We start from the raw sequence: 26,132 nt of genomic DNA, 5'->3' as shown, positions 1-26,132 counted from the left end.
TTCTGAATTTTGGGTGAGTGACTGGGAGCAGTGAGAGGCAAAACAAAAACGGCTCTGATTGTAAAGGTGGAGGGGCCGGCGTGTCTGGGAGCAGTTTTCATCGAGAGAGTTAGTTATGGTTACATCTTTGCATTTTTATAGTCTTGTCACATTTTGCAATTATGTATATTTAGATTATGTAGCTATTTTTTGAAAACATTGTATCTCTCAGTGCCCAGCGCAGTGTCTGGCACATAAAAGGCTTGCAAAGTAACTGTTAAAAGAATGACTGCAGGGCGGCTGGTCAGGAAGTGGGCAGGGCTGAGCCAGGGGGACCAGGGGATCTGGGCTGGACCTAGAAAAGGTGGGCTGAACCTTCCTCTCTCTGTTTCTTCCCACGTGAAGATGCATCCCACCATGAAATGCACACAGGTGCTCATAGATGTGACCCCAAAAAAGCAACGTGGTGAGCTTTTCATTGTCAACTTTTCCCCCATTTAAATGGCTGTCCTTTAGTCTGTGTATATACAGCCTCCTTTTTTAAAAATTGGTATGAAAACGACCTTTCTCACAAACTGGTGTAGCCGCTGTGGAAAAAAGTATGATTCCTCAAAAAAAAAAAAAATTAAGCATAGAAACACCATATGATCCAGCAATTCCACTTTTAAGTAGATATCCAAAAAAACTGCAGGCAGGGATTTGAACATATATTGATACACTCATATTCATAGCAGCCTATTCATAATACCCAAAACGTTATGAACAGTTCATCGATGAGTAAACGGATAAACAAAACACGGTCCAACCATACCCTGGAATATTATTCAGCCTTAAAAAGGAAGGAATTCTAACATGCACCGCAAGATGGATGAACCTTGGGGACACTATGTTGAGTGAAATAAGCCACACAAGAGGACAAATACCGTATCATTCCACTGATAGGAGGTCCCTAGAGTAGGGGAGTTCACAGAGACGGAAAGTAGAGTGGTGGTCTGGGGGAGGGGGTGGGGAGTGAGTGTTCCATGGAGACAGAGTTTCAGTTTGGGAAGAAGAGACCGTCCTGGAGATGGAGGGTGGGCGTAGTTGCGTAACAGTGTGAATGTACTTAATGCCACTGAACTTCTCACTTACAAACGGTGAATTTTGTTACATATATCTACAGCAACAACGAAAGGTTTTAAATGACGTCTCTTTCATGAAAGAATGATGGTAACTGATATTATGCTGTCCGTGTATGTTTGCGGATAACTGGCAAAAAGCCTTTAGCTGACCCTGAGGTCAACTTAACTCTCCCACAACCTCTGAGGATTTTATTGGCTCCTGCAGTCCCCGTCTGGCGCCTGCACGGCTCTGACGGTCGGACCTCTTCCCCACGCACACCTGCCCACCGCATCCTCCCTCTCGCCCTCCCTTTGCGCCCCCTCCCGGGGCCATAGGCGCATGCGCGCACGCTCGGTGGGAGGCGAGCGAGTACGCATGCTCTGGGCACCGCCTCGCGTCGGTCTCCGCCCCTTTTCCCTTGGAGGAGGGAGGGGGCCTCAGGCTGGCGCGCGCTCACAGCGGCGAGGGGCGGGGCCCGGCGCGGCTCCCCGGCGCTGGCTCTCGCGAGAGGCCGGCCCGCGATCTCGTAGCTCCCCTTCCCCTCCCTCCTCCTCCCGGGCTCCCGCTGCAGCGTCAGCCTCTGTCCGGCCTCGGTGGCTGCGGCGGCCCCAGTACCTCGGCTTCAGCCCGGGAGCTTCTTGGCGCCCCTCGGCCCCGATCCGCAGCGCCGCGCATCCTCGCCGCCCCGGCGCCGGCCTAGGCCGCGGCCGCAGCCCCGGGCTCGCGTCGGCGCCGCCCGCTCCCGGCCCGCCCCCTATGGGCCCCGGCTAGAGGCGCCGCCGCCGCCGCCGGCCCGCGGAGCCCCGATGCTGGCCCGGAGGAAGCCGGTGCTGCCGGCGCTCACCATCAACCCCGCCATCGCCGAGGGCCCGTCCCCCACCAGCGAGGGCGCCTCCGAGTGAGTGGGCCGGGCCCGGGGAGAGCACAGGATGGGGGGGGGTCCCAGAGTAGCGAGGTCAGGGGAGGGGGTCGAGGAGATGAGGGGAGGGGGCCCTGAGTGGGGAGGACGGGAGGAGGGGCGCTGAGTAACGAGACTGCGGAAGGGGGGGTCTCTGAAAGAAGACGAGGGGGCCCTGGGTAGCGAGGTCGGGGGAGGGGGCCCTGAGAGGGAGGAGGGATGCCGTCGGCGGGAGGGGGTTCCTGAATGGTGAAATCGGGCTGGAGGGGGGTTCTTGCTGGGAGAAGGTGGGATGAGGGTCTCTGAGTAGTGAATCCGTCCCTACGGGGAAAAGAGGGGCATGTGGGTCTCTAAATAGTGAAGGCAGGCTGAGGATGGGAGAGTTCCTGAGAGGAGAGGATGGGTCAGGGGTCCCCAGTAGTGAAATCGGAGGAAGGGGGAGGAGTCTTCGAGTGGTGATGTGGAAGGAAGGGGGGTGGTCCTTGCCAAGAACGGGGCGAATGGGGTTCTTGGGAGGGACCACTGGGGTTAGGAGGTCCAGGAAAAGGGGGAGGGGTTGCCTAAGAGATGAGAGTGGGGGAGGGATCCCTGAGGAGTCGGGGTCTCAGGGAGTTTGGGGGGAAGAATCTTGCTAGTGGGGGGTGGACCTGCTGAACCTGGGGAGAGGGATGAGGCCTGGAGGAGGCAGAGAGGCTGCGGGAGCCTGGAGTGAGGGGGATTTGGAGGGGCGGGAGTGGGGAGAACTGGGATCCCTGCAGGAAAGAAGTCGAGGCCCTGGCCAGGGACCCCTGAAAGCAGATGAACCGAGATTCTGAATCGAATGGATTAGCAAAGCGTTGAGGGGCTGAAGAAGTGCGGTGGTTTGAGGCAACTGAGGGGGACCGGAGGACTTGAGGGGGAAGGAAGGGACGGAGAAAGAAGCATCGGGGCATTGGGGTTCCCCGATGGCAGAGGGCATGGCACTTGGCCCCAGAGCAAGTCCCTATGACCCCCCCCCCATTCCCGTTTCTCCACGCCGAGTGGAGCAGGACGGTCCCAGAGACCCCTGACCGGGGTCCGTGCGCTGAGCGCCGAGCTTGTAGTGTGACCCGTGAGAACCAAGTGTGATGGGGGAGGGGCATGTTTGGTCCTGCAGCCAGATGAAGGAGGAGTGCCTGGATGCACGTGTGTGTGAATTCACATCTTTCTCTGTCCCCGAGGGCGCAGCTTAATGTGGGGACGTGTTCTCGATTCTCAAAGCCTCCACTTGCTCTTACGAGAGAGCTGCTTCCTCATAGTCTCCTCTCTCTTTTCTTTTTAATGTGATTTTGTGATTTCCATTCCTTCAAGAATCCCCCCAGTGGAAGAAGCCAGCCGTTGGTATTCCAGGGTTTTGTGTGTTTTTTTTTTAATAACCACAGTGGAGTTGCCGTGAAATGTAAAATGGATTAATCAGCTGACTCCAGAATGCATTGTAGAGGTTGTAGGGCAGGCTGGAGACTGGCCAGGGTCTGGCCGCAGGAGCTGCCTCTTCAACCCTACGGTGAAGAGGTGGGGGCACGTAGGTTCATTCCTTTGTCTTCCCTCCTCTGTGCATCCGCGTCCTTCTCGTTCCCCCTTCGTCCAGGTCCGGGCTCAGGGGCGGCCGCTACCATGGGCACAGGCTTTGCAGGCCGGAAGGACACAGGTGTCACTCCATCCTCTTGCCACTTCCTCACCTTGTGACCCTCAGGCAGGTTACTGAACCTCTGCGTCTTTTCTCTCCTGTGTGGGCTGGGTCTGCAAGAGGGGTGCCTCCGAGGAAGATGCTTAAAGCTCTGGTACCTGCTCAGAAGGTGTCACTTAGCCCCCTACCTGCCAGTGACCTCTTTGCGGTACCAGCTCAGGTGACATCACCCAGGTCCTTTGTGCCCTTTCGGTCACACCTCTCTAAGTTGTAGGCAAGTCACAGTTGAACTTGGGGATTGGAAGGTTCCTGCGAGAACCCCAGTCTTCCCCTTCATCTCCTGTTTGAATTCCCCCTAAGGGGGTCTCCCCCGGGTGGGTGATCAACCTTGGCTTACATGCCCTAGAGAATGGTGACCGCGGACCTTCGGAGGTGGCCCATTCTCCTCTAGGGACTTTTCTTAGGGCTGCACTCACCGTTTGGGTGGAGCCCTTGGTCACAGCCAGCACTTGAAATGTGGCTTGTCCAAATGCAGGGGAGCTGTACGTGTGATACGTATTCCAGATTAACTAATTTCACCTGATTTTTTTTTTTTTTTTTTTAACGTGGCTAGAAATTTTTAAGTTGCACATACAGCTTCTGTTCTTCTTCTTTTGGGCAGCCCCCGGGAGTTGCTTTTCCCTCCAGGATTTGGTTCAAAGTCAGGGCACTAGTGAAAATAGCTAACTGTCAACCTTTCCTTTGAAAGTTCCCTGAATCACCCAATAAAGTGCAGTACACACGGTTGGTTTAATAGCCCGCTCTCAGAATGCGCGTGCGTATAAATGCCTCACGTTGACAGTGGCGTTCGGGGTGTAACGAGAGCGTGCTGGTGGAGTGGGTGCCCTGGAATTGTCCGCACCGTTTATATTGCCCCCCTCTCCTTTCCCTCTCCTGTTCCCCTGTGTGATTGGTGTAGATCAGAGGCCCGGATGCTGCAGCTTCTGTCATCCGCCCCTTGGCTCTAGTCCTCTGCTCCGAGGCCCCTCAAAATGAGTTCCTCTTCCATCCCTGTGAAAGACAGGTGTCCTGACCTGGGCCTTCACTCCCCGACCCCCGGGCTTGTCTTCCCAGTTCCTTAAGTCTCCTTGCCACGTGGTCAGAGCCCTTGTGTCAGGAAGGAGGGCTCCCGGGTCTGTTACCAGGGCCATTGAATTAGAGCTGGTCCTCGAGGTCCTGAGGTCCCGGGGACCTCAAGCTGTGTGTCTGCGGGTGGTCTTTTTCTTTCCCCCTCTAGATCGTAGGCCCTTCAAGCACAAGAATCAGGTCTGATTTACCTCCCAGGCACAAACCCAGGGCCCGGAACGCAGTGGCCACGCGGTGACCTCGGCTCGGGCTGAGTCACCTCTCGGTGGCTTGTACGCTCTTGGCTAACCCTTGCCCTTGGGCTCTCCCCACAGAGCAAACTTGGTGGACCTCCAGAAGAAGCTCGAGGAGCTAGAACTCGACGAGCAGCAGAAGAAGCGGCTGGAAGCCTTCCTCACCCAGAAGGCCAAGGTCGGGGAGCTTAAGGACGATGACTTCGAAAGGATCTCGGAGCTGGGAGCCGGAAACGGTGGGGTGGTCACCAAGGTCCAGCACAGACCGTCGGGCCTCATCATGGCAAGAAAGGTGAGAGGCAGCCAGTGGCCGGGCGATGGCCCTGTCCCCGTGCTCTGTGGGTGCGAGTGGTGGGGGCAGGTCCCCTGGAACCAGGAGACAGGGGTTGAAGGCTGCTGGCCTCTGCTTTCTGATTGGCTCCCGGGCTCAGAGGCCCTCCCCCCAGCATGGGTTCTAGTTAGGCTGTGGCAATCAGTGCAGCTTGCCTCACACAGCTGTTCCCTTTGCGACTGCCTTCTGGGACATCTGAAATTCAGATTCCCAGGGGCACGCTGGCTTGAGAAACGTAGCAAACAGAAGAGAGGAGAATCAGGTCCCCTTAGAGCTGGACTCACCGCGACTTCACAACCAGGAGAAAGCCCTACCACCCAAGACCGGCTGCTGGTAGCAGCAGTCACATGGGGAGGGGTCCCTTGGCAATGGGGTACCCAAACCACCTGTATTAGCCAGGATTCTCCAGAGAAACAGAGCCACTAGGGGTGCCTGGGGGAGGGGGTGGGTAGAGGTACTTTAAAGCGATCACGGGGGTTGGCAGGTCTGAAGTCTCCAGGGCAGGCCTGTGGGCTGCAGACCAGCGAAGAGCTGGTGCAGCTCGAGTCCAGAGAAAGTCTGGGGACTCCCCTGGTGGTCCAGTGGTTAAGACTCCGTGCTTCCACTGCAGGGGGCTTGGGTTCGATCCCTGGTTGGGGAATTAAGATCTTGTATGCTGTCCATCATGGCCAAAAATTTTGAAAAAGAGAGAGTGTCTAGAGGCAGAATCCTCTCTTTCGGGGAGGTGGGGAAACGGCAGTCTTTTCTCTTAAGGCCTTCAACTGATTAGATAAGGCCCACCCACTTGCAGAATGTCATCAGCTTTCCTCAGAGTCTGGGGTTTCCATATTAATCACATCTGAAAAATACCTTCATGGTGACATCTAGATTGGTGTCCACCCCAACAGCTAGGTACTGTGGCCTAGCCAAGGGGACACACAAAATCCACCGTTACCGCCCTGTTGGGTGCAATCCCAAGTGCTGAGAAGTCCCTCATCGGGGCCCCTGTGCCACAGCGCAGCCTACCTGCTACATGTGGGGAGGGTCCCTGAGAGACGGCGGGAGTGGGGAAGAGGAGAAGGTCTGGGAATGGTGGCTCCTGCACACGTGACCCGGGAATGTTGCATAGACACTTGATTCAGCTCATACAAGCGTGTTCTTTCAGACATAGAAAACCCCCTCTTTCTGGAAGCCCATCGCCCCGTAGTTCCAAAGTTTCCGAACTGCATTCTTGGAAACCTGACCACCCCGTTCCCCAGCAGGATCTGCGTAGGGCATGCCTTTCCTGGGAACCACGCACTCGGGGTTTAGCACCGCAGCTATTCCTCCTGCCCTCAGAGCCCCGCCCTCCCTCCCTCCTGAAACCTACAGCCACACGCTTTCTATTTCTGTCTGCTCACCGCAGGCAGCCTTTTCAAAACCAGAGCAGCCCCAGAAATCCCTGGTCTGCTGTCGCCCGAAGCACGGGGAGTAGAAGGACAGACGTGAAATTCAGAGGTGACAGAGTGGGGAACTCGGGAACAGAGTGCACCGGTCAGAGTTCGTTAGGGTCGGAGGGTTCACAGACCTGCCAGGACTCTTCCGGGTGGCCCCCGACGTGCCTTGTGGAACCACAAATCCGAGAGTGTGTCTATGGCTTTCTGAAAGCCTGCAAAGTGAGGCTTTGGAGTTTAAAGCTGGGGGCCTGATGTAGTCTAGTTAGCGGTGCTGCCCCGATGTCTGTGTCCCGGCTTTGACACTGGCCTCAGTCACAGAAGGCGTCACGGCCGGGGGGAAGCTGGGTGAAGGGCGCATGGGATTCTGCTTTTTCCAGCTTCCCTGTGCTTCCGTAATCCTTTCAAAACAAAAAGTTTAGGGGAAAAAAAAAAGGAGGACTTCCCTGGTGGTCCAGTGGTTAAGACGCCGCGCTCCCACTGCAGGGCGTGCAGGTTCCATCCCTGGTCGGGGAACTAAGATCCCACATGCCATGTGGTGCAGCCAAAAAGAGAGACAGCAAAGGGTCCAAAAACTGGGGGGTGTGGACCTCAGTTTTGTTCCCCGCCAATCGTAACCTCCTCCGGTCGCCTGTGACCTGTGCAGCCGCGCACCCAGAGCCATGCCGATCAGGGTGTCACTCCCTGATGGCCCTGGAGCCCTTGGCCAGGCTGCCGAGGTCAAGGGCTCTCGGAGTGCCGGTTCCCCCAGGAGGCCTGTTTGCCTGTATTCAGCCGAGGACACAGGTGGGAAAATTGACGTGACAAAGTGGTTTTTGAGGAAGAGTGGCCTCCGTCCTTCCTCCACTGGCCTGGGTGGAATTCCACTCGTTCCAAGGGTGTGAACCTCTCAGCTCTCCAGACGGCCCAGGTGTGAGGTCGGCCCAGGTGTGAGGTCAGCCCAGGTGTGAGGTCGCAGGCGGGGCTGGAGCTTCTGGAAAAGCCTGCACAGATCCCTCTGGCGGGCAGGGGATTACCCTGACCAGCACCACACAACACGAGCGGTGACACCAGTTCCCCGAGGCCTGAGAGAACCGGTCTCCGTTTCTGCAGTCACGTCCATCTGTAAATGTTCTCTGGACGCGTGCCTGGTGCTCCTCCCACATCCTTGCGAGAGCCCTGGGCACACCACCTCTGTGTCACTGGGGCTGCAGAGAGTTCGGTGGCGGTGTTGCGCCTGTGGGGCTCTCCCCACTTCCCTGTGTTCCCAGCGGAGGAATATGTTTTCGGCCGTGTGTGTGTGTGTGTGTGTGTGTGTGTGTGTGTGTGTGTGTGTGTCTGCGTCCCTCCCCTCAGCACCTGCTTGCTTCCAGAATGGAGGTTACAGACCTGCCCAAGGCCACGTCCTAACACTCGCTGCTTTCTTTCAAGTGGGGGCCCTCAGTCAAAGCTGTAGCTAGGGACTTCCCTGGCGGTCCAGTGGTGAGGACTCTTCGATTTCACTGCCAAGGGCCTGAAGCTGTCAGGGCCTCACCTCCACTATCCGTTCCCCTCTTTTCCTAGTCTGTGCCCTGCACCCCCATCCCTAACTCACATCCCCCATTCTGCAGTGGGAACGGCCTTACACTCCGAACTCCTAGCGTTACTTTTTTTTTTTTGGCCCTGCCTCTCGGCATTTGGGATCTTAGTTCCCCAGCCAGGGATGGAACCCGTGCCCCCTGCAGTGGAAGCACAGAGCCTTAGCCTCCCAGGGAAGCCCCTCCGTTCTTATTTAATCAGCTGGCAGCGCTCTCACAGCCTGGGTGGTGACGTGGAAAGAGCATGGGTCTCAGTGTTCAGTGAGCCCGGCCCCAACCCTCCCTGGCCACTCACCCGCCGTGTGCCCCTGGGAGCATCATGTAACGTCTCTGAACCTGAACTTGCTGGTCAGCCCAATGGGGGCAGTCCTCCCCACCCCCATTCCCCACCACGGGTCGTCAGCGGGGCGAAGTGCCAGTACCTGTGCTCCAAAAAGTGGCCCTTGTCCCATTCCTGCTTCTCCTTGGTGCCCCCTCGGCGGGGGTTGCTAGGCCACCCAGGAGGCTCGCTTTAAAAGCCCCAGATATCATGGACCCACTGAAGCTGAGATCACGCAGCAGCCACCCCTGCATCCTCTCTTTACCATATGTTTCTAGAAAGCCTCTGGCTTCCTTTGGCCTAATTCACACGAAGGGCCCAACTCCAGGCTTCCAGGACCCCCGAGATTCGTCCAGATCTGTCCAGTTTTGTCCAACTCCCCCACTTCTGCTTCTCTACCCTCCCCTCCCCCACCGCCCCCGTCATTCATCTGCGGCTCCTTTGAGGTTCTTGGTGGAGAGCTGCGCCGTCCACAATGGCGGCCCCTGGTCCAGCACAGCGGCCGAGCCCTTGAAATGTGGTCAGTATGAGCCGGGGCGCACCGGACGTGCAAAACACAAACCAGGTTTCAAGGGCTCCGCATGCAAACAGTCATTAATACTTTCATGTTGCCCTCACGTCTGAACAGTCCATTTTTGATACAGACCTCAGCTCCACAGGCTGGGTCAGGTGGGGCGTGAGGCTTGGCGTGGGGGCGGCGTGAGCACCAGGCACCATGTCACTGCAGTTCTCAAGGTTTTGAGGGTTGTCCTTGTGGGCCCTGCACATGCCCTGTGCCCCCCTGAACTCGGCACACACCCCTCCAACAGGCTCTCCTTCCGCCTTGGAGGCCCGGCCTCACTGTCACCTGAGCCCTGGGCCACCCTCTGTGACCCCTCGGTCAGCACCTCCTCCACAGCAGGGTTGCTCTGCCCGTGTCTCTTCCTCTTCTGGTGGTGCGTCTCCTCCCGGCAGGACCGTCTATGCTGTCTCTTCCCATCGCCATGTAACTGACTCTGCAGAAGTGTCTGGTGAATTGTCAGTGGTCATTTTCAGATACCAGGGATCTGGCTCCACCTCTCTGCCAGAGGAGAGGAAATCACAGCCTTTTCTTGTCTTATCCCAAAGGCTGGAACATCCAGGTTGTGGACCTGCTGTGTGGTGGATCTTTGCTTACTTGGGGTTTGTAGATGGGCATTGCTGTTGGTACACTGTCAGCTGTCTTTTCTGCGTCTCTCTGGAGTATCCTTTCCTTTCTAACCTTTCCAGATGTTGCGATGAATTTGGTGACAGTCCCCTCTGCTGATTTGAACTCAAGGGGAAGGGGACCTGAGATCCTAGGGTGGCAGCAGAATGCTCTGTGTTGTCACTGGGCTGGAGGTGGGAAGGGGTCCAGAAAGCCCGCCCCAGACAGGGGGCAGAGGTGAAGGAATCTCCTCGCCTGACAGGGCATGACCTGGTCTGCTCCTGGGAAAGGCTGGCCGTGTGTATGCTCTGATTAACAGAGCTCCCCCTGTAACCAAGTGAAAAATGTTGCCCTGTGATGATATTTTTTTTAAGGCAGACCAGTTTTAAAGTCTTTATTGAATTTGTTACAACATTTCTTATGTTTTATGTTTTGGTTTTTTTGGCCGTGAGGCATGTGGGATCTTAGCTCCCCCACCAGGTATCAAACCCGCACCCCCTGCATTGGAAGGCAAAGTCTTAACTGCTGGACCACCAGGGAAGTCTCTGATGATATAGTTTTTTAAAACAGCTTTATTGAGATGTAATTCACCTGCCACACAATTGAGCCTTTTAGGGTATTGAATTCACTGATTTGGGGTATTTTTACAGAGCTGTGCATCCCTCACCTTCGTCAATTTTAGAACATTTTCATCACCCCAGATACGCCCCGTCCCCATGGTCGGTCCCTCCCCTGTTCCCCAGCCCCTCACAACCGGGGGCCCGCTCTCTGTGTCTGTGGATCTGCCTGTTCTGGACGTGTCCCATCCGTAAAGGCACACCCTTCTGTGTCTGCTTCTCTCCCTGAGCGTCGTGACCTCAGGGTCCGTCCACGTGGCAGCGACTGTCGGGGCTCCTCCCCTTTTCACGGCCAAGCGATGTTCCGCGTGTGGAGGGACATTTTCCCGTCCCTTCCTCCGTTGATTCAGGGCGTCCGGGTTGCTCCCGCCTTTCAGCTGTTGCTGCAAAGCCCGTTGCCGCGAGCGTTGCCGCGAGCATTCCCGCTCGCCTCTGCGTGTGGGTGCGTGTTCTCCGTTCCCAGGTACACAGACACCCCGCTCCTTCCCGGCCCCCCTCAGCGGCCCGCTCCTGACCCCGCCTCCCCCTCCCTTGCAGCTGATCCACCTGGAGATCAAGCCGGCCATCCGGAACCAGATCATCCGCGAGCTGCAGGTGCTGCACGAGTGTAACTCGCCGTACATCGTGGGCTTCTACGGGGCCTTCTACAGCGACGGCGAGATCAGTATTTGCATGGAGCACATGGTGAGCCTGCGGCCCCGCCCCGTCCCCGGAGCCTGTGGAGGCTGCGAGGCGGTGCAGCCTACGTAGGCGCCTTAGTTTCTCAAGCAGCAGACCGCCTCCTCCCAGCTCTGCGTTTTCCCCGGATCCATGGTAGACATCGCGCTCTGTTGGCACAGAGCCGGCTCCGTCTTTCTCCCCTCCGTCCCCCGCGCTGGCGTCCACGTGTGCCTGTCGGGTAATTGATGAAACACTGCTGGTGGACCCTGAGGTTGTTTCCAGGCCCCCGCCGCGTTGTGAATAATGCCAGCTTGAAAGTCCTTGCGCCTGGGACTTCCCCTGGCGGTCCAATCATTAAGATTCTGCGTTTCCACTGCAAGGGGCAAGGGTTCAATCCCTGCTCCGGGAACTAAGATCCCACATGCTGCACAGTGCAGCCAGAAAAAGAGAGAAAGTCCCTGCACCTAAGCAGGCACGCCTGAGGGCTGAGGCCCACCGGTGGGGTGCAGGAGGAAACACTCGATCACTCCTTTCCACACGCCCTCTAACCAGAGTGCAAGGTCTGGGGACCCAGGTCTGCACCCCAGCTCAGGCCTGTGGGACCAGGCCTCTGCCGCGGACAGCGGCCGCCCGTCTCTTTTAAACCACGGTTGATTCCGATGTGCCCCCTAGTTAAGGAACTCTGGTCTCGAGCCTCAGAAGTGGGTGGGATTGGGTGTAATGAAAGCAGAAGTGGTCAGAGCCGAAGGCCCCCGGAGGAAATGCCGCCAGCCCTCCTTCGTCAGGTAGGGCCCTGCCCGCGCCCGGCTGTCCAGGCCCCGGCCCTCAGGGCCCTTGCAAAACCAGGATGCTGCGTGGCTTTCGGCGGGCGGCTTCGGTTTCGCCTCGCCTCCAGCGCGCTGTCCCCCTGACGGTTTTGTAACGAAGGCAGGAAACGAGTTTGAGCAAGCGCCCGCAAGGGATGCATGCGAGCCCGAGGGAGGGCTCCCCGCCGCTTCTGCGCCCCCACCTGACCCCCGCCTGGCAGTGCCCCCCTGGGAGCCCCTTCCCCACCTGGGAGAGGGCGGTCACATCTGCCCGCCCACCTGGCAACCACCGTGCAGACGAGAATCAGGGCAAGCAGAGGGCGTGAAGTCGCTGTGGTCTGAGGGGAGCCTCTTCTGTGCTGCAATGCTTCTCTCCCGCCTTCCTCCCTCCCCTCCTCCCATCGTCTTCAGCCACCCCCCACCCCTGCTCCCTGAATACCCTGAGAGTTTGGAGGCTTCTCTTTCCCTTGCAGAAAAGAGGCAGCATGGGACTTGCCGGGTTGTCCAGTGGTTAAGGCTCCAGCTTCCACTGCAGGGGGTGTGGATTCAGTCCCTGGTCAGGGAGCCCAGATTCCGCACGCTGTGAGGCACGACCTTAAAAAAAGAGAGAGAGAAAAGAAAAGAGGCAGCGTCACAGGCCCCCCCCCCCCCCCCGCCCCGCCCCAGCTCTGTTCTTGGTGGGTGTAAAGCATCGGTTCCGGCAGCGCACAGACCAAAGCGCCGGGATGCAGGGGAGACGCTGGGTTCTCTGTTTGCTGAGCTTGTTTATCACTTCCTGGTTGGGCCTTTCTGGCTCGCTTTCATCGCGAGCACATGGGGACCGTGGAACATGTAGGTCGCACACAGACGCAAGGACACGGGCTCGGGTGTGGCCCACACGCCCTGCTTTCTGCTGGTGGGTTACAGTCCACGGAAGTGAGCCTTAAGGACGGGGGACTCTGGGTGGGGAGGGCGTGAGGAGGACAAGACGACAGGAAGCAGTGAGCACCACCTGCACCAGTGTCCTCGTGCCCGGTGGTGCCCTGCGGGGTCCCGCATGCGGCAGTGAGAGGGCGCTTGCAGTCCCCCCACCTCTCACCGCGATACGGGACGAGTCTCACACCTTGTCCGTCAGGCCGAGGGCGTGAAGACGGGACGAGCTGGTCTGTGAGTGATGATGGAGCGTCCGCTGTGGCCTCGTCACCGCTGCCACCATTTCCCCGAATTCCTGCGTCACCTCCCTGTCTGTCCCTGTCGAGGGCAAGCTTTCGTCTCTACGCAAGGTCGTGCGCGAGTTGGCTCTGGTTTCCCGCCAGGTAGATTCCAGCTGCAGCTCATGAGAAGAGGCAGCTGGCTGTGGGGAGCAGCCCCGACTCAGCACAGAAGGAGAAAGCTCACCTGCCAGTGCGGGAGAGCACGGGGCTGGCGGCTCCCCAGCGCCCAGACCTGTCCCTGGGAGACTAGGCGCCTGGACCAGCGGACAGTGGGTGTCTCCGGGCCAGAGCAGCTGACTGACCACTCAGAGGCACCTCTTGGTATTTCTTGGGCCTTGGTCACATCTACTGAAGAATGTGATCCCTTGTCCTACCATAATGAAACATCAGACGCGTCCGTCAGCAAAGGGGAGGTGAAGAATGGCACGAGGCTGCTTTCCAGGGGAGAAATGAAGCCAGCGCATATGCACCCAATGAGAAAATCCCCCAGGAGGGAAGTGTGTGTAATATGAGCCCACGGATGGATAGATAGACAGATAGACAGACAGACTTAAAACTCTGTCTTTCTCTGCGCACGTGGATGCGTATGCAGGAGCATGGGAGGATCTGGAAGACTATGTCGCACTTCAGGAGAGGCAAGTGGAATTGCTGTGAGGGCAGGGTATAATTTATCTGCATCTGAATTTCTTAAGAAAAAATGTATTCGTGTACTCCCTGCTCAATGAAAGTAGGGCTTAAGGACACTTAGAGGACACACAGGCAAAGTGAAAGCCTGTGGTTGTGCTTAAGGAGCGAGACCTGGGCTCAGAGAGACCTCGCCGTGCTGCCTGCCGCTCCCCGCCGCATCCCGTCCGGGTGTCTTCTCCGCTCTGGACCAGGGGTTCTCCACTGGGAGATGCCGGTGGGGGGCAGGGCTGCTGCGCCACAGCCCACAGCGCCCAGGATGGCCCCCCACAGAGGATGATCTGCTCTGGTGTCTGCGGTGGGGCGTGGGGGGTCTGATGTGGAGAAGAGCTGCGTTGTGTCCTGGGTCACCTTGAGATCCCAGCCTGGGGGCCTGGCCCACTGTAGTCTCTGCGTAGAGGTTCTCCCTGAAAGTCACCCCGCCAACATCGCAACCCTTCAGAATTGAGAGGAGAAGCTGAGTCAGGGAGCAGATATCACGATTTTTTTTTTTTTTTTTTTTTTTTTACTATTTGTGCTGGGTGTTAGTTGCAACAGGCGGGCTCCTTAGTTGCAACTCACGGTCTCCTTAGTTGCAGCATGCAGCCTCTTAGTTGCAGCGTGCATGTGGGATCTGCTTCCCTGACCAGGGACGGAACCTGGGCCCCCTGCATTGGGAGTGCGGCATCTTAACACAGGACCACCAGGGAAGTCCCTCACAAATGTTTTGTTAAAAAAGTTTTTGAAAGTGAGAGGAAGTGGAATTCCCATCTCGCCCTGCATGCAGAACAGGTCTGGGCCGGGCAGCCAGCCAACCAGGGGCACTGGACCACCTAGTCCCGTGGGCTCCTCCCTTGCTGCACCGGCCATGCGCGCGTGGCCCCTCGTCCTCAGTCTGGAGCAAGTCCACGGAGTCCCACACAGGTTCCCAAAACGTCGAAGGGCCTGCGGGTTTCCAGAACTCCCACCACGGCCCTTCTTACCAAGCACAGCTGGGGCAGAGTGGGGGGGGGGGGGGCGGGGGCGGGGCTTCCCCGAGGCTGCAGGCTTCTCCCCCTTCCCACAGGAGCCCTAGAGCAGCGCAGAGAGAAAACAGGCTCTCCGCCCGGCCGTGGGTTCAGATTCTGACCACCTTCCCACTGCATCCCCTGAATGTCAGCTCCGGTCTGCGTAGCATCCTGGGGTGGGGCCTGGGGGTGTCCTCGGAGCCCGTCTCTGAAGAGACTCCTTGGGCTGGTCGGCGACACCCTGGGTTTTGGTCTCCAGGTTTGCTGCCGGGTGGCCTTGCACAAGACACTTGGTTCCTGCTGTCTCCTCGTGATCGTGTGGATTTGGGGCTACACCCAGGTTGGGGGATCCACTGGGGTACCCCGTCAGGTCCTTTGCTGCACGTCCCGGACGCAGGGCAGTGAGCAGTGGCTACACCTGCGGGACAGGGGCCGAGCTGTCTTTCCCCCTGCCCCACGCCCCTCGGCCATCAGGCCTTCCTGGCAGAGCTGGGGGGCCTCGGCCGGGGAGCAGTGAGGGGAGCCGCTGGCTTGGCCTCCCTCCTGCGCTGGGCACTTGGGGACAGCGCCCCTGTGCTCTCTCCGGCGGCCGTGGCCGGCTTGCTGGGAGGGGACACGGGCCCAGAGCTGCGGGTCTGGCTCAGGTACAGTCTTGGATGCTCTGGCTGCGAGCTCGGCAGCTCGGCTACAGGCCTCGTGGAGGCCTGGCCTCCGTGGCTCTGCTCCGCCTGCCGCTGCCGTGGCAACCTCGGGAAGGCTGAGTCACGCCGTCCAGCCACGGGCCTCGGTTCCGGGAAGGATGGGCCGCCTGGCCAGCACGCTGGCACCCTTTCCGCTTCCTGAGGCCCCAGAGGCGGCAGGGACCGCAGGAGTCCCTGCTGTGGGCCAACGGGTTGCCTTTGGCTGCGGTCCGGCCTCTGTTTACCATGGAGGAAACTGAGCACCAGCTCGCCGGGAACCAGGGAAATGCTCCCCCACCCACTCCCTGTCCTCGGCCGCTCTGGCATCCCTCTGGGGAGCCCTGCCTGGCGACAGCTCACGGCGGCTTTGCCTCTCTCTCCTGTGCTGCCCCTAGGACGGTGGCTCCCTGGACCAGGTGTTGAAAGAAGCCAAGAGAATTCCCGAAGAGATCCTGGGGAAGGTCAGCATCGCGGTAAGTGTGCGGGCCTGCGCTCCCGGCCCCGCGCTCTCGGGGCTTTATCCTTACCTCCGCCCCCTTCCATGTGGCCAGGCTTCAAGGAGCCTCCAGAAGCCAGGGGTGGGCCTCAGCGTGGCGCCCTGCACAGCGGCAGGGGTGCCAGTGCCCCCCTCTCCGGCTGCGGGCCCGAGCAGGTGGCGTCCCTTCACCCGTGAAGTGGGGGTAACACTTCCCTGCCCCATACGGGTGTGGGGGTGGCAGGAGGCACCACAGTGCTGTCGTCGTGGCGTGTTGCCTGACCCGGTGCAACAGCCACCGCCTCCTTCACCCCGTCAGCCTGGGGGCCTGAGCACAGTCCCGGCCCCGGAGGGCCGCACAGAGGCCGCCTCTCGGGCTGCGGTGACCTCGGAGGCAGGACTGTTGGCTGGATGCTTACAGCCCTACTTTTGGGGCCTCGGGCCTCGTCTCAGTCCCCCGGGGGCCACAGCTCCTCCTCAGACGAGGGGAGGGCAGGGTCCCCCTCGTGGGCAGGGGGCCGTGGGAGCGTCAGCGGGATGGGCCCCTGTGGCCGGAGGGCGGGCCCGCTCACGGTGCCCTGCGGCCTCCCTGCAGGTGCTGCGGGGCCTGGCATACCTCCGGGAGAAGCACCAGATCATGCACCGAGGTAAGGGGACAGACGCGCGCCCGGGCCGGGCTGGCGGGGGCCTGCGGCACCCTCACCGCCGGCTCTGCCCCCAGACGTGAAGCCGTCCAACATCCTGGTCAACTCCAGAGGGGAGATCAAGCTGTGCGATTTCGGGGTGAGCGGGCAGCTCATCGACTCCATGGCCAACTCCTTCGTGGGGACGCGGTCGTACATGTCTGTGAGTCCTTCCGGGGTCCTCCCCGCCCCCGTCCACGCGGCCCTGTCTTCCAGCAGCTTTTCTAAAAGCCTGCCCTTCCCTGTTAGTGCAGTTTCTGTCTTTTGCTGAATTTCTTCTCTCCTTCGAGTATCTAGTTTCCATCATCTTCTCACACGGGTTTTGTCTCTCTGGAGACGCCGGCCTGGTTCCTTTCCACTGTTGGTAAAAGTCTAGTCGGGGAGTAGTCAGTCAGTTTCTGAGCTAAGCAACTAGCTCTCCGTTATTTTAGGAAGTATCTGGGTGATTTTATTTTTCAGTTTTTTTAATTTTTATTTTTATTTGTATTTTTTGGCCACACCGCATGGCGTGTGGAATCCTAGTTCCCTGACCTGGGATTGAACCCGGGCCCCCGCATTGGCAGTGCAGGAGGTCCCTCTCTGGGTGGTTTTTAAGAGCAGAGTCTGAGAAGTCGGTCTTAGGATTGTCGTGAGAAGGAGGCGTTCCGCCGTCTTTCCTGGGCTGGTTGCTATCCGGAAGTGCTTCGGGTTGTGGGGCTTCAGGGGCTGTCGTTAGCACAGCTGGAAGCGGGTGGAGGGAGGGGGTGCAGTGGCTTTCCTCCTGCTGCTGGGTCTCTGGAGGCGTCCGAGGGCGGGGTGGAGCTGCAGGGGGACCACAGGGACCCTCTGGGGCGCCAGCGCCCCTCCGTCTCCCTCGGGCCGTCTCTCCCCGTCTCTTCGCAGCCGGAGAGGCTGCAAGGCACCCACTACTCGGTGCAGTCGGACATCTGGAGCATGGGCTTGTCCCTGGTGGAGCTGTCCATCGGGAGGTACCCCATCCCCCCGCCGGACACCAAGGAGCTGGAGGCCATATTTGGCCGGCCCATGGTCGACGGCGCGGAAGGAGAGCCTCACAGCATCTCGCCGCGGCCGAGACCCCCCGGACGCCCCGTCAGCGGTATGGCCCGAGGCTGGGACTTCCGGTTTGGACAGGGCACGCGGCGCCTAGGGACGGCAGCTGCCTCCCCTCTGGCCCCTCTCAGCGCCCCCTGTCCCCCTGGGCCGTGCTCACTGCGGTCAGCAGTCCTCAGATGGTCCTGAGGCTTCTGGGGACCGTGCTGCCGGCGGCGCCCCAGACCGTCCCGTCTGGGGCAGCTGCACCTGTTGCTGCCAGCGGGCGGGGTCCAGACTCTCACTCCGCAGCCAAGCCATGGGGGGTGGGGGCGGGCTTTTCCAGCATTTTATCACAGGAACGTTCAATCAAGTGTACAGAAAAGCCGAAGGGGCTGCCCAGCAGGCAACCTGGTGCCCACCGCCTGGGCTCCACAGGGGCCGTCCTGCAGGGTTGGGCCAGGCCTTTTAGGGACCCCAAAGTGAAAGGAGCTCGGGGTCTCCTCAGGTGGCTGATTGGATTCAGCCCCGACACACAGCCCAGCGGGGGCGGGGGCGGGGGCCCGTGGGGCTCCCAGAGGCCCCTCAGTACCTCAAGCAGCCACCTGTGAGGTTCAGGCCGACGTTCCCACCATGTTGGGGGCTGGCGAGGGGTCAGGGTCGGGGTCACGGCTCAGGTGGTGTAATTAGGAAGGTGGGCTTAGGGTTCTGTGATTTTTTTTTTTTTTAAGTCAACCGGAAGAGAGTTCAATTAAGTGAGAGCCCTAAGGACCACGCAGTGGCTGCAGTTGGTTAGGTGGTTTCTAACAGCCTCGTCGAGGTAGACGTCACGTACCATATGATCCACTCGAATCAGGCTTGTAGCTCACGGGATTTCTATACCTTCAGAAGATTGTCCGACCATCACACCTTTGTCTGAGTCCAGAACATTCCATCCCCCCAAAAAGAAACCCTGTCCCCGTTAGCATCACCCCCGTCCGCTCCCCCTGCCCCTGACAACCGCCAGGCCACTCTCTGTCCCTGTGCATCTGTCTGTCCTGGACAGTTCACGTAAATGGAGTCACACCCTGTGTGTCCTTCTGTGTCTGGCTTCTCTCACTGGGCATTGCGTTCTCACCGTGGCGAGTGTCAATGTCTCGCTCCTTTTTTATGGTCACGTAATATTCCACCACGTGGTATCTGTGTGGTGTCTGTCCACAGCCGATGGACACTTGGTTTGCAGGTGGTGGTTTCCACGGTGTTCTCAAGCCCAGACCCTCCCCTTCCCTGGTGTCGCGCCCAGACTGCCGGGCTGTGTAGATTTCCTCTGAGAAGCCCCCCCGCCCGCCTCTGGGTCCTCAGGCCCCAGCCCTGGCCCCTCCCTTCCCAGCCCGACTCCCACATGGCGCCCGGGCCTTCTGGGCAGGGAGGAGCAGTGGGCTGTGCCAGGCGGCTGGGCCTGCCAGCACCTCCCACGGCCCCGGCCCCAGCCCACATGCGCATTTCAGGACAGGAGACAGAAGGCAAAAGTCCAGCTGCCGGACGCGGGCCTGGCCAGCTGGGTCTAGGACAGGGGTCAGCCAGCCCAGCGGGCCACCTTCCTGAGCCCACAGGTCCGTGCAAGGTCACCCTGCCACCCTTGCCCGCTTGGCCCCCCGCCCCAGGGAGTAGGGCTTTGGCACGGCCCAGACTCAGCCCGTGCCACACGCGTGCCTTCTCAGCAAACATTCCTTTTCACTTTGGTGGTGTGTTTGGTTTTAATTCACCGGAGGCTCAGGAGAGAAGTTCCTTTCCCAGGAAGGCAGACGGCCCTGGAGCCTGCCCTCAGGGTCGGGCCGGGTGGGGAGGAGGGCACTTGGTGGCATCCAACGCGCTCAGGCCTCGACGCCCAACGGAAGCTCGGGCGGCCACCTGCCCGTCTCACCTGTCTTTGTTTGTGCCCCCGGGCAGGTCATGGAATGGACAGCCGGCCGGCCATGGCGATCTTTGAGCTGCTGGACTACATCGTGAACGAGGTGCGTGCCCACACCAGCGGGATCAAGCCATTCCCGTTGGAAAGCGTCCCCCCCGGAAGGAAGAGAATTCGACGTGCAGGCTGTGGGCTGTGTGTGGGGCGGGGTCGCGGGGAGAGGTGGAGACCGGTTGTGTTCAGGAGGATGTTATCAGGTGTGAAAATAGGTGGCCTCACTTCCTCCCGCACTGCACACACCTACTCTCCCCAGGGGACTCTCTTCATGTTTTTACAGAGATGAACCCAGAATTCTCACTCTTAGCCCAGCAGCCGAGTGCCAGGGCCCTGTCACCAGCACCTCTATTCTCCGAGCATCTCGGCATCTGTGTGTGAAGTCATACATCATCCCACTTGCTCAGGGAAAGTTCAGGCGTCACCCTGCTCTCTGGGAAGGGGGCACAGGGCATCCCGCCCCCACCCCCCCACCCCAGTCCTCCTCCCCGCCCCGTGAGAGGGTAGCGTGGATGTTCCCATTGTACAGACGGGTAAATCCAGGCACGAGCACGGGAGCAGCTTCCTCAGCCTGCAGCTGACCCCCGGTCCTCCCTCTCGGCCTGGCTGGGTCACTGCTCCCAGCCCTTTGGAGTCGGGGCGGCTGGGCTTGGCCCGGGGTTGGGTCTTGATGTGAGCAGCTCTGAGCAGGGTCAGTGGTGACAGAACAGGGTGGGGTGGCTCTGGTGACACAGCTCTCCCTGCACCTGGCAGCAACACCCAGGCCCGGCGAGCACGTCCTCCCCGGGAGGCCGTCGACACCTCCCACCCCTGAACAGGAAGGAGGCTCACCGCCCTCCCGGACGGGGCCTGAGCCTGCACACGACTGTCCCCACCCCAGGACATGTGCGGGGCCAGGCCCCTCGGGTTTCCCCTGTTTTCAGGCCCAAAGCCCTGGAGTAGCTGCCTCCCTGGGGTCCAGACCCCCAGCTCACTCCAAGACACCCCTGTGGTGGGGGTTGGGGGGTTGGTGTGCAGACAGTGTGGCCCGTGGTCAGGAGTCACCACCCTCATCCATGAGTGAGGACGGACCCCCTAATCCTTCCCTCCGGAACCCGTTGTGGTCCCCAAACACAAGCTTTTGAAAGAAAACCTGGGGAGACCCCAACCCAGTCGGCCGGGCGGGCAGCAGGGCTGCCAGGAAGCTGCCGGAAGGAGGTGGGGATGGCTGCCCTCTGCCTCCAGGAGGGGTGCATCCCGAGGGTCCCCAAAAAGTGCTGGGCTGTCCTCAGAGGTGCAGGGCTAGGAGGTGCCTTTTCTCTCTGAGTCCAGAACCTTCCCGGAGCTCTGACCCCGCCCGTCTGTTCTGCCCCACAGCCTCCTCCCAAGCTGCCCAACGGTGTTTTCACCCAGGACTTCCAGGAGTTTGTAAATAAATGGTAAGATGCCACGGGCTCCCGCACGGGGAGGGTGGGGCGTGGGCCTGGCTGCCTGCTTCCTGGTCTGACCTCAGCAATGCTGGGTGCTGGCGGCGTCTGGCGGGACCAGAGCTCACGTGAGAACCCAGGTTCCCCTCCCCTGCCCCCCCCCCCCCACCAGGCTGCTGAGTCACAGCGTCCAGCTGCCGTCCCCACCGTGTCCCCCAAACCCTGAGCAAACCAGGGTTTCAGGCTTTCTGGAAATAACGCTATTCACGCCTTGACTTCTGCCAGCAGGCACCCCGGGGCCCTAACCCTGCAAGCCCACAGCCCCCAAGCTCCAGGCAGGCCTTCCCAGCCAGTGTCTGGGAGGTGGCCCTCCCGCCCCCAGACAGGCGTCTGGGTGACGCGGCCTCGGGTGCGCGGGCTGTGGACACTGCAGCCTGGGGCCGCGTATCTCCCAGCCGACCTGTGGCTGTGTGTCCAGCCGTCCCCCCGTAAACCTCTCTGTGCCCCGTGAGGTTGCCAGGTAACTGCCCCTCAGCCCCGAGCTGCTCTGAGCAGCTGCCTTTAGACAGTTCTGCTTTTCTGAAGGAAAAAGTTCCATTTTGACATTTGGACTCCCAAACTTGGGGGTTTTATTAGAACTTTAGCTGCGGTTGCTGCTTGGCCTCTGACCGAGCAGCCGCGAGGGGGTTTCCCATCCTCTTTCCCTTTCCCTCTTGTCCGGGTCTCAGGCTCTCGCCCGTCCCTCCCGGGGTGCCCTGCTCTCACACCCAAGGGCGCAGTGGGGCCCCTCACCCTCGGGGACCAGGCAGCAAAGGACGGCAGAACGTAGGCCTCTCCCTGACGGCCGCTGACTGCCTGCCTGTCTTTTCTCCCCACCCTCTGTCCTCTCTCCCGCCTCTCGGAACCCGCAGCCTAATTAAGAACCCAGCAGAGCGAGCAGATCTGAAGATGCTCATGGTGAGTGATACCCACAGATTTCAGAGTTTCGGGGTCCCTGGCAGGCCCCTCTCGCCCCAGGCAGACACCTGAGTCTGCTCTGATGTCTCTCGGCCAAGCTGGAGAACCCCCGTGGTCTCCCTGGCTCTCTGGAGGGCACCATGCAAAGTGGCTGCAGTCCTCTCAGCTCCTTGGGAGAAAGAAGGGCCCACGTGCCCGGGGCTGGGGCTGTGTCTCAGAATGGCTGGCCTCCAAGGTGTCGGGGACACCCTGGGGGTGTTTGCCTTCCTCTGAAGCCATACTGTTCAACGTCCTTGAAAACCAAGGTGGTTGCCGGCACTGGCCTTGCCCCAACAGGGCCGCCTGCCAGCCTCAGAGTGGCTGTCACAGTGGACGTCTGCGTGGAGGTTAGCCTTCCTCCGTCACCAGGCCTCACCCCCTGAGTCACCCCCGAGGCTGAGACCGTCCCTAGTTTATGCATCCTGTGTCTCGAAGAGAGAAAACACTGCTAGCTACAGGCATGAGACATGAGCCGTGGGTTCTCGGTCTCAGGTGTCCACACGGGAGAGAAGGGGCCTCTTAGGATGGTTGTGATGTTGGAGTTTGAATAACCGAGCCACGCTTTCCGGCGGGGCCTCTGCCCCTGCCTGCAGGGCCCCACTCCCCCCAACCCAACCCCCCCACCCCTGCCCCATGCCCTTCACTGGGCCTCCCCCCTGCTCTCCACCTCGACCTTTGCACAGGACCGTCCTTCTCCTTTGGGAACATGTCCTGTTGCTGCTCCAGCGCTTCCTCCTCGGGGAAGGCACCCTGTCTAAGCCCACCCCTCTCTTAGCTGTGTGTCCCGGCTGTAGTCAGTTTGCCGTGGCCCTTGGAGCACCTTGTGAGAAGGAGTCTGTGTCCACCTGCTTCTTTCTGGAAACTCCTTATTGAGTCCAAGTGACGTGTGTTCAGGGCACACGGTGCAGGACGACATCGAAGGTCTCTGCCTGAGTGACACCTCAGGCCATGTGGGGCGACTCTGTCACCCTGACCACAGGAGCCCTGTCCCCTTGGTTTGGTATTTCACCCAAGCCCCTGCCCACCTTTAGGAGGGTGAGGGTGGTCTCGCCTCCCCAGCTGGCATGAGAGGCAGGTATCACGTGGGGAGCCTAGACCCCCCACCCTTCCGACCATGAAACTCGTGCTTCCGAACAGGAACCGCCACCAGGGTGTCTAATAAAGTTACTTAAACTGGGGACTTCCCTGACGGTCCAGAGGTTAATAAAGACTCTGCGCTTCCAATGCAGGGGACGCGGGTTTGATCCCCGGTCAGGGAACTAAGATCCCCCATGCCGCGTGGTGCGGCCAAAAAATAAATGATGAAAGAGGCGGGACCCTGCTCTCCAGCAGCACAGGACCTGTGCCAAGGGCTCAGGAGCCTCGTGGCCGGTGGCCGCCGCCCGGACAGGACACATAGGGAACGTGCTACCCTCGCAGAGCTCCGTGGTTCCGGACCAGATGTTCTCACCCGGGAGCCTCTGCCCCCACAGGACCCTGGGCCACGTCGGGGGGCATCTGTGGTGGTCATCCCTGGGGGGGCTCCTGGCATCGCGCGGGTGGGGGCAGGGATACGGCTCCACCCCCCACAGCATCCGGGACGCCCCCTCCCCCGAGACCCTGTCCCGGGTCGCGTGGCCTCGGGCCTGGGCCGCCCGGCTCCGGGGTGGGGGCCCAGCTCGTGGCCAAGGCCGGGCTGCTCACGCCACTCCTTCCCTTTCAGAACCACGCCTTCATCAAGCGGTCCGAGGTGGAAGAAGTGGATTTTGCCGGCTGGTTGTGTAGAACGCTGCGGCTGAACCAGCCCAGCACGCCCACGCGCACCGCCGTGTGACGGTCCCGCCCCCGACAGACCCGCCCCCTTCAGGGATGCACGCGTGGCCCTCGGGCCCTGGGAGGCCAGTGCCGCTGTGCTGTCTTCTCAGAACCTGCTTCCTTAGGTTTAAAGGAGAAACCAAAACAAAACAGGGAAAAGAAAAAAGCAACCGTGCCCGCTGTGCTTCTGTCCCTCGCCCGTGGGGTGGCAGCCCCCATCCAGCCCGGGGTGGGCGCCTCCGCGAGGGCGGCCTGACCCCCGAGAGGTGGGGGCGGCGGCGGGCACTGGCTTGGCTCCTTTCCGAGGAGGGACCCCCGGCCGCTGGCGACTTTCACCAGAAGGGGGGGGCTGTCACCTGGGGGTGGGGGTGTGCCCCCCGCCTGGCGTCTGCCCCTCGGAGGTGGCCCTCCTGGCCCAGAAGAGCCATCGGGCCCGGCGGCTTTTGGGAGGTCCCCTCTCCCACCCTCCCCCGGGTGCTTCAGCCTCTGGCCACGCAGCCTGTCCTCAGCAGAGTGTGACCTGCCCCCGAGAGGGACCCTCTCGTCCTTGTGCTTCGGGCAGCAGACGCTCTGACATCTCGCAGCAGCCTGAGCTGACACTCGCTCGGCGGAAAGGAAGCCTTGGGTTTCCAAGCTGTCGTGTGGTTGAAACCCCAGCAGATCTGCAGATAAGGCCTGCTCCCCCACCCCTGCAGGCCCACAGATGTGGGCGGGTGGCTCTGTGTCACCTCCGCCGGCCCAGCAAATCAGAAGTGACCACCCAGGGCACGTCACTCTCTCGGGCCTTGAACCGTTCAGCCGCAGCCGATTGGAAGTGAGATGGCAGGGTTGAGGCTGTCCTGGCTCCTGGGGTCCGTTGGGGTGTCCAGCCAGGCCCCCTGCTGTAGCCTGCATTGGGGCCCGAGGCCCGAGACCCAGCCTTTCCACCTTCAGGGCTGAACCACCTCCAATGGAGAAGGCCGCCTGTGGGCCGTCGGGCAGTAGGAAGTGGTGGAGGGCAGGGCTGCTTCTAAGGCTTCCCCTCCTCCAGGCTCTCTGAAGATGAAGCTTCGAGCCTCCCCCCAACCCCAGTACTTCCTGAAGGCTTGAAACGAGCCGATATTTATGGGTGATAAATTGCAGAGGAGGGGTTCTCCGAGAGCAGTGGGCCTGGTGCAAGCCACACTGGCCCTGCATTTCTGGAGAAGGTACAGAAGAAGGCGGGGGCTTGTGGCCCTGTGGGAACTGCTGGATCCTTTTCTTCTTAGGGAGACCCTGTGGTCACGAAGGAGAAGACAAGTTGGTAGCTCTTCCAACCAGCTTTCCAGGTTTCTGCCACTTCATAGTTGCCCCCAAAGTCTCACCTGACTTAGAAAAGAATAAAAAAGAACCAAAAGTGATGGTGTCGCTCTGTGGATACCCCGGCTCCCTGCGGAGCTTCAGAGCGGGAAGGGGGCCTAAGGGGTGAACTGTGACTCAGCATCTTGGCCCGTGGGCGCCCGGCACTGACGGTCACAGACGGGCCCATCCTCGGGCGCGTCCTGTACACATCAGGCTCTGGGCCTGACCTATTTCTGTTAACAGAGCCAACGGCCATTTGCAAGGAGCAAGAGACCACATTGACGGGGGGCCGAGGGGTGCGGGAGAATTCAGGGTCGGTGGGGTAAGGCCTCCAGGGTTGGTGAGGGCGGTGGGGGAGGATGGTTCGAAAGCAGGTGCCTCCCCCAGCCCATCGACTCCACCCACTGTCTGCTGTTGCTTCCCCAGAACCCCGAGGAGCCTCAGCAAAGGACCAGAGAGACACGTAGCTCTTCCCCTTCCCACTCCGGGTCAGCCAGGGACATGCCTTGGAGACCATGATGAAAGTGTTGGACTTTAACAGCCAGGGGTCTCCCTCCTTCCCCCCCTGCAAACATCCCTAGACTTGGCCCCCTCTGGTCTCTCCCCGGTTCGCAGTGGTCCAAGGGTGACCACAGGCAGGCCTGGGGATGCTGCTCCCTGTCCCTTTGAGGTCCTCTCTTGCAAGGGGGCGGGCTCTTCTCCCTGAAACGGGTAACATCTGGGTGGGGGTCCAGGGAGAAGGCGGGGTCAGAGCTTCTTGTGAGAGGTTCTCTGTCAAGGTTCCTTGTGGCTGTTCTTTAAACCCCGAGACGGCCAAGTGCCCAGCACCCTTCTGTCTGACCTCTTTGTCCAAAAACAAATCAATCAGGAAACAAATCCGAGAGCTTCAGAATCTCGCCCGTTGGGTGTTTTCTCACCTGGGTTTTGAATTTTCTTCGCTTCTGGGGTTTTGGGGTCTTTTTTGGTTTTTTGTTTTTTTGCACCTGGTTTAGAAGAAGATGTTCAGTGTCTAGATGCCAGTTTCTCTTCAGCTCCAAGTTTTCATCTTATTAAACAGCACTTTGCAAGACAGCGTGTGCTGTCCCCTGTGTTTCCAG

The 26,132-nt window shown here is 60.0% G+C and overlaps 1 protein-coding gene across 2 annotated transcripts; it reads left to right on the top strand.

Moving 5' to 3' along the window:
- Nucleotides 1-1,599: 1,599 nt before the first annotated feature.
- Nucleotides 1,600-25,083, top strand: MAP2K2 (mitogen-activated protein kinase kinase 2). 2 transcript variants are annotated; one of them, XM_057709753.1, is made up of 11 exons: nt 1,600-1,978; nt 5,063-5,273; nt 10,919-11,065; nt 15,786-15,863; nt 16,461-16,512; nt 16,587-16,711; nt 17,386-17,644; nt 19,507-19,571; nt 20,876-20,937; nt 21,837-21,882; nt 23,624-25,083. In XM_057709753.1, the coding sequence occupies exons 1-11, from the start codon at nt 1,887-1,889 to the stop codon at nt 23,732-23,734; spliced, it is 1,248 nt and encodes a 415-aa protein (XP_057565736.1). In that variant the 5' UTR covers nt 1,600-1,886; the 3' UTR covers nt 23,735-25,083. The 2 variants fall into 2 exon arrangements, with proteins under 2 accessions (XP_057565736.1, XP_057565737.1); XM_057709754.1 differs by having other exon boundaries at nt 1,603-1,978; nt 17,431-17,644.
- Nucleotides 25,084-26,132: the final 1,049 nt, after the last annotated feature.

Source organism: Hippopotamus amphibius, chromosome 15 (genome assembly GCF_030028045.1).
Source record: "Hippopotamus amphibius kiboko isolate mHipAmp2 chromosome 15, mHipAmp2.hap2, whole genome shotgun sequence".
Taxonomy (NCBI): domain Eukaryota; kingdom Metazoa; phylum Chordata; class Mammalia; order Artiodactyla; family Hippopotamidae; genus Hippopotamus; species Hippopotamus amphibius.
The sequence above is the reverse complement of the archived record's forward strand: the minus strand, read 5'-3'. Positions and strand labels throughout refer to the sequence as shown.

Coding starts and splice junctions, on each gene's coding strand:
- MAP2K2 (XM_057709753.1), top strand. CDS start 1,887: ATGCTGGCCCGGAGGAAGCCGGTGCTGCCGGCGCTCACCATCAACCCC. Junction 1,979..5,062: donor ACCAGCGAGGGCGCCTCCGA/GTGAGTGGGCCG, acceptor CTCTCCCCACAG/AGCAAACTTGGTGGACCTCC. Junction 5,274..10,918: donor GCCTCATCATGGCAAGAAAG/GTGAGAGGCAGC, acceptor CCTCCCTTGCAG/CTGATCCACCTGGAGATCAA.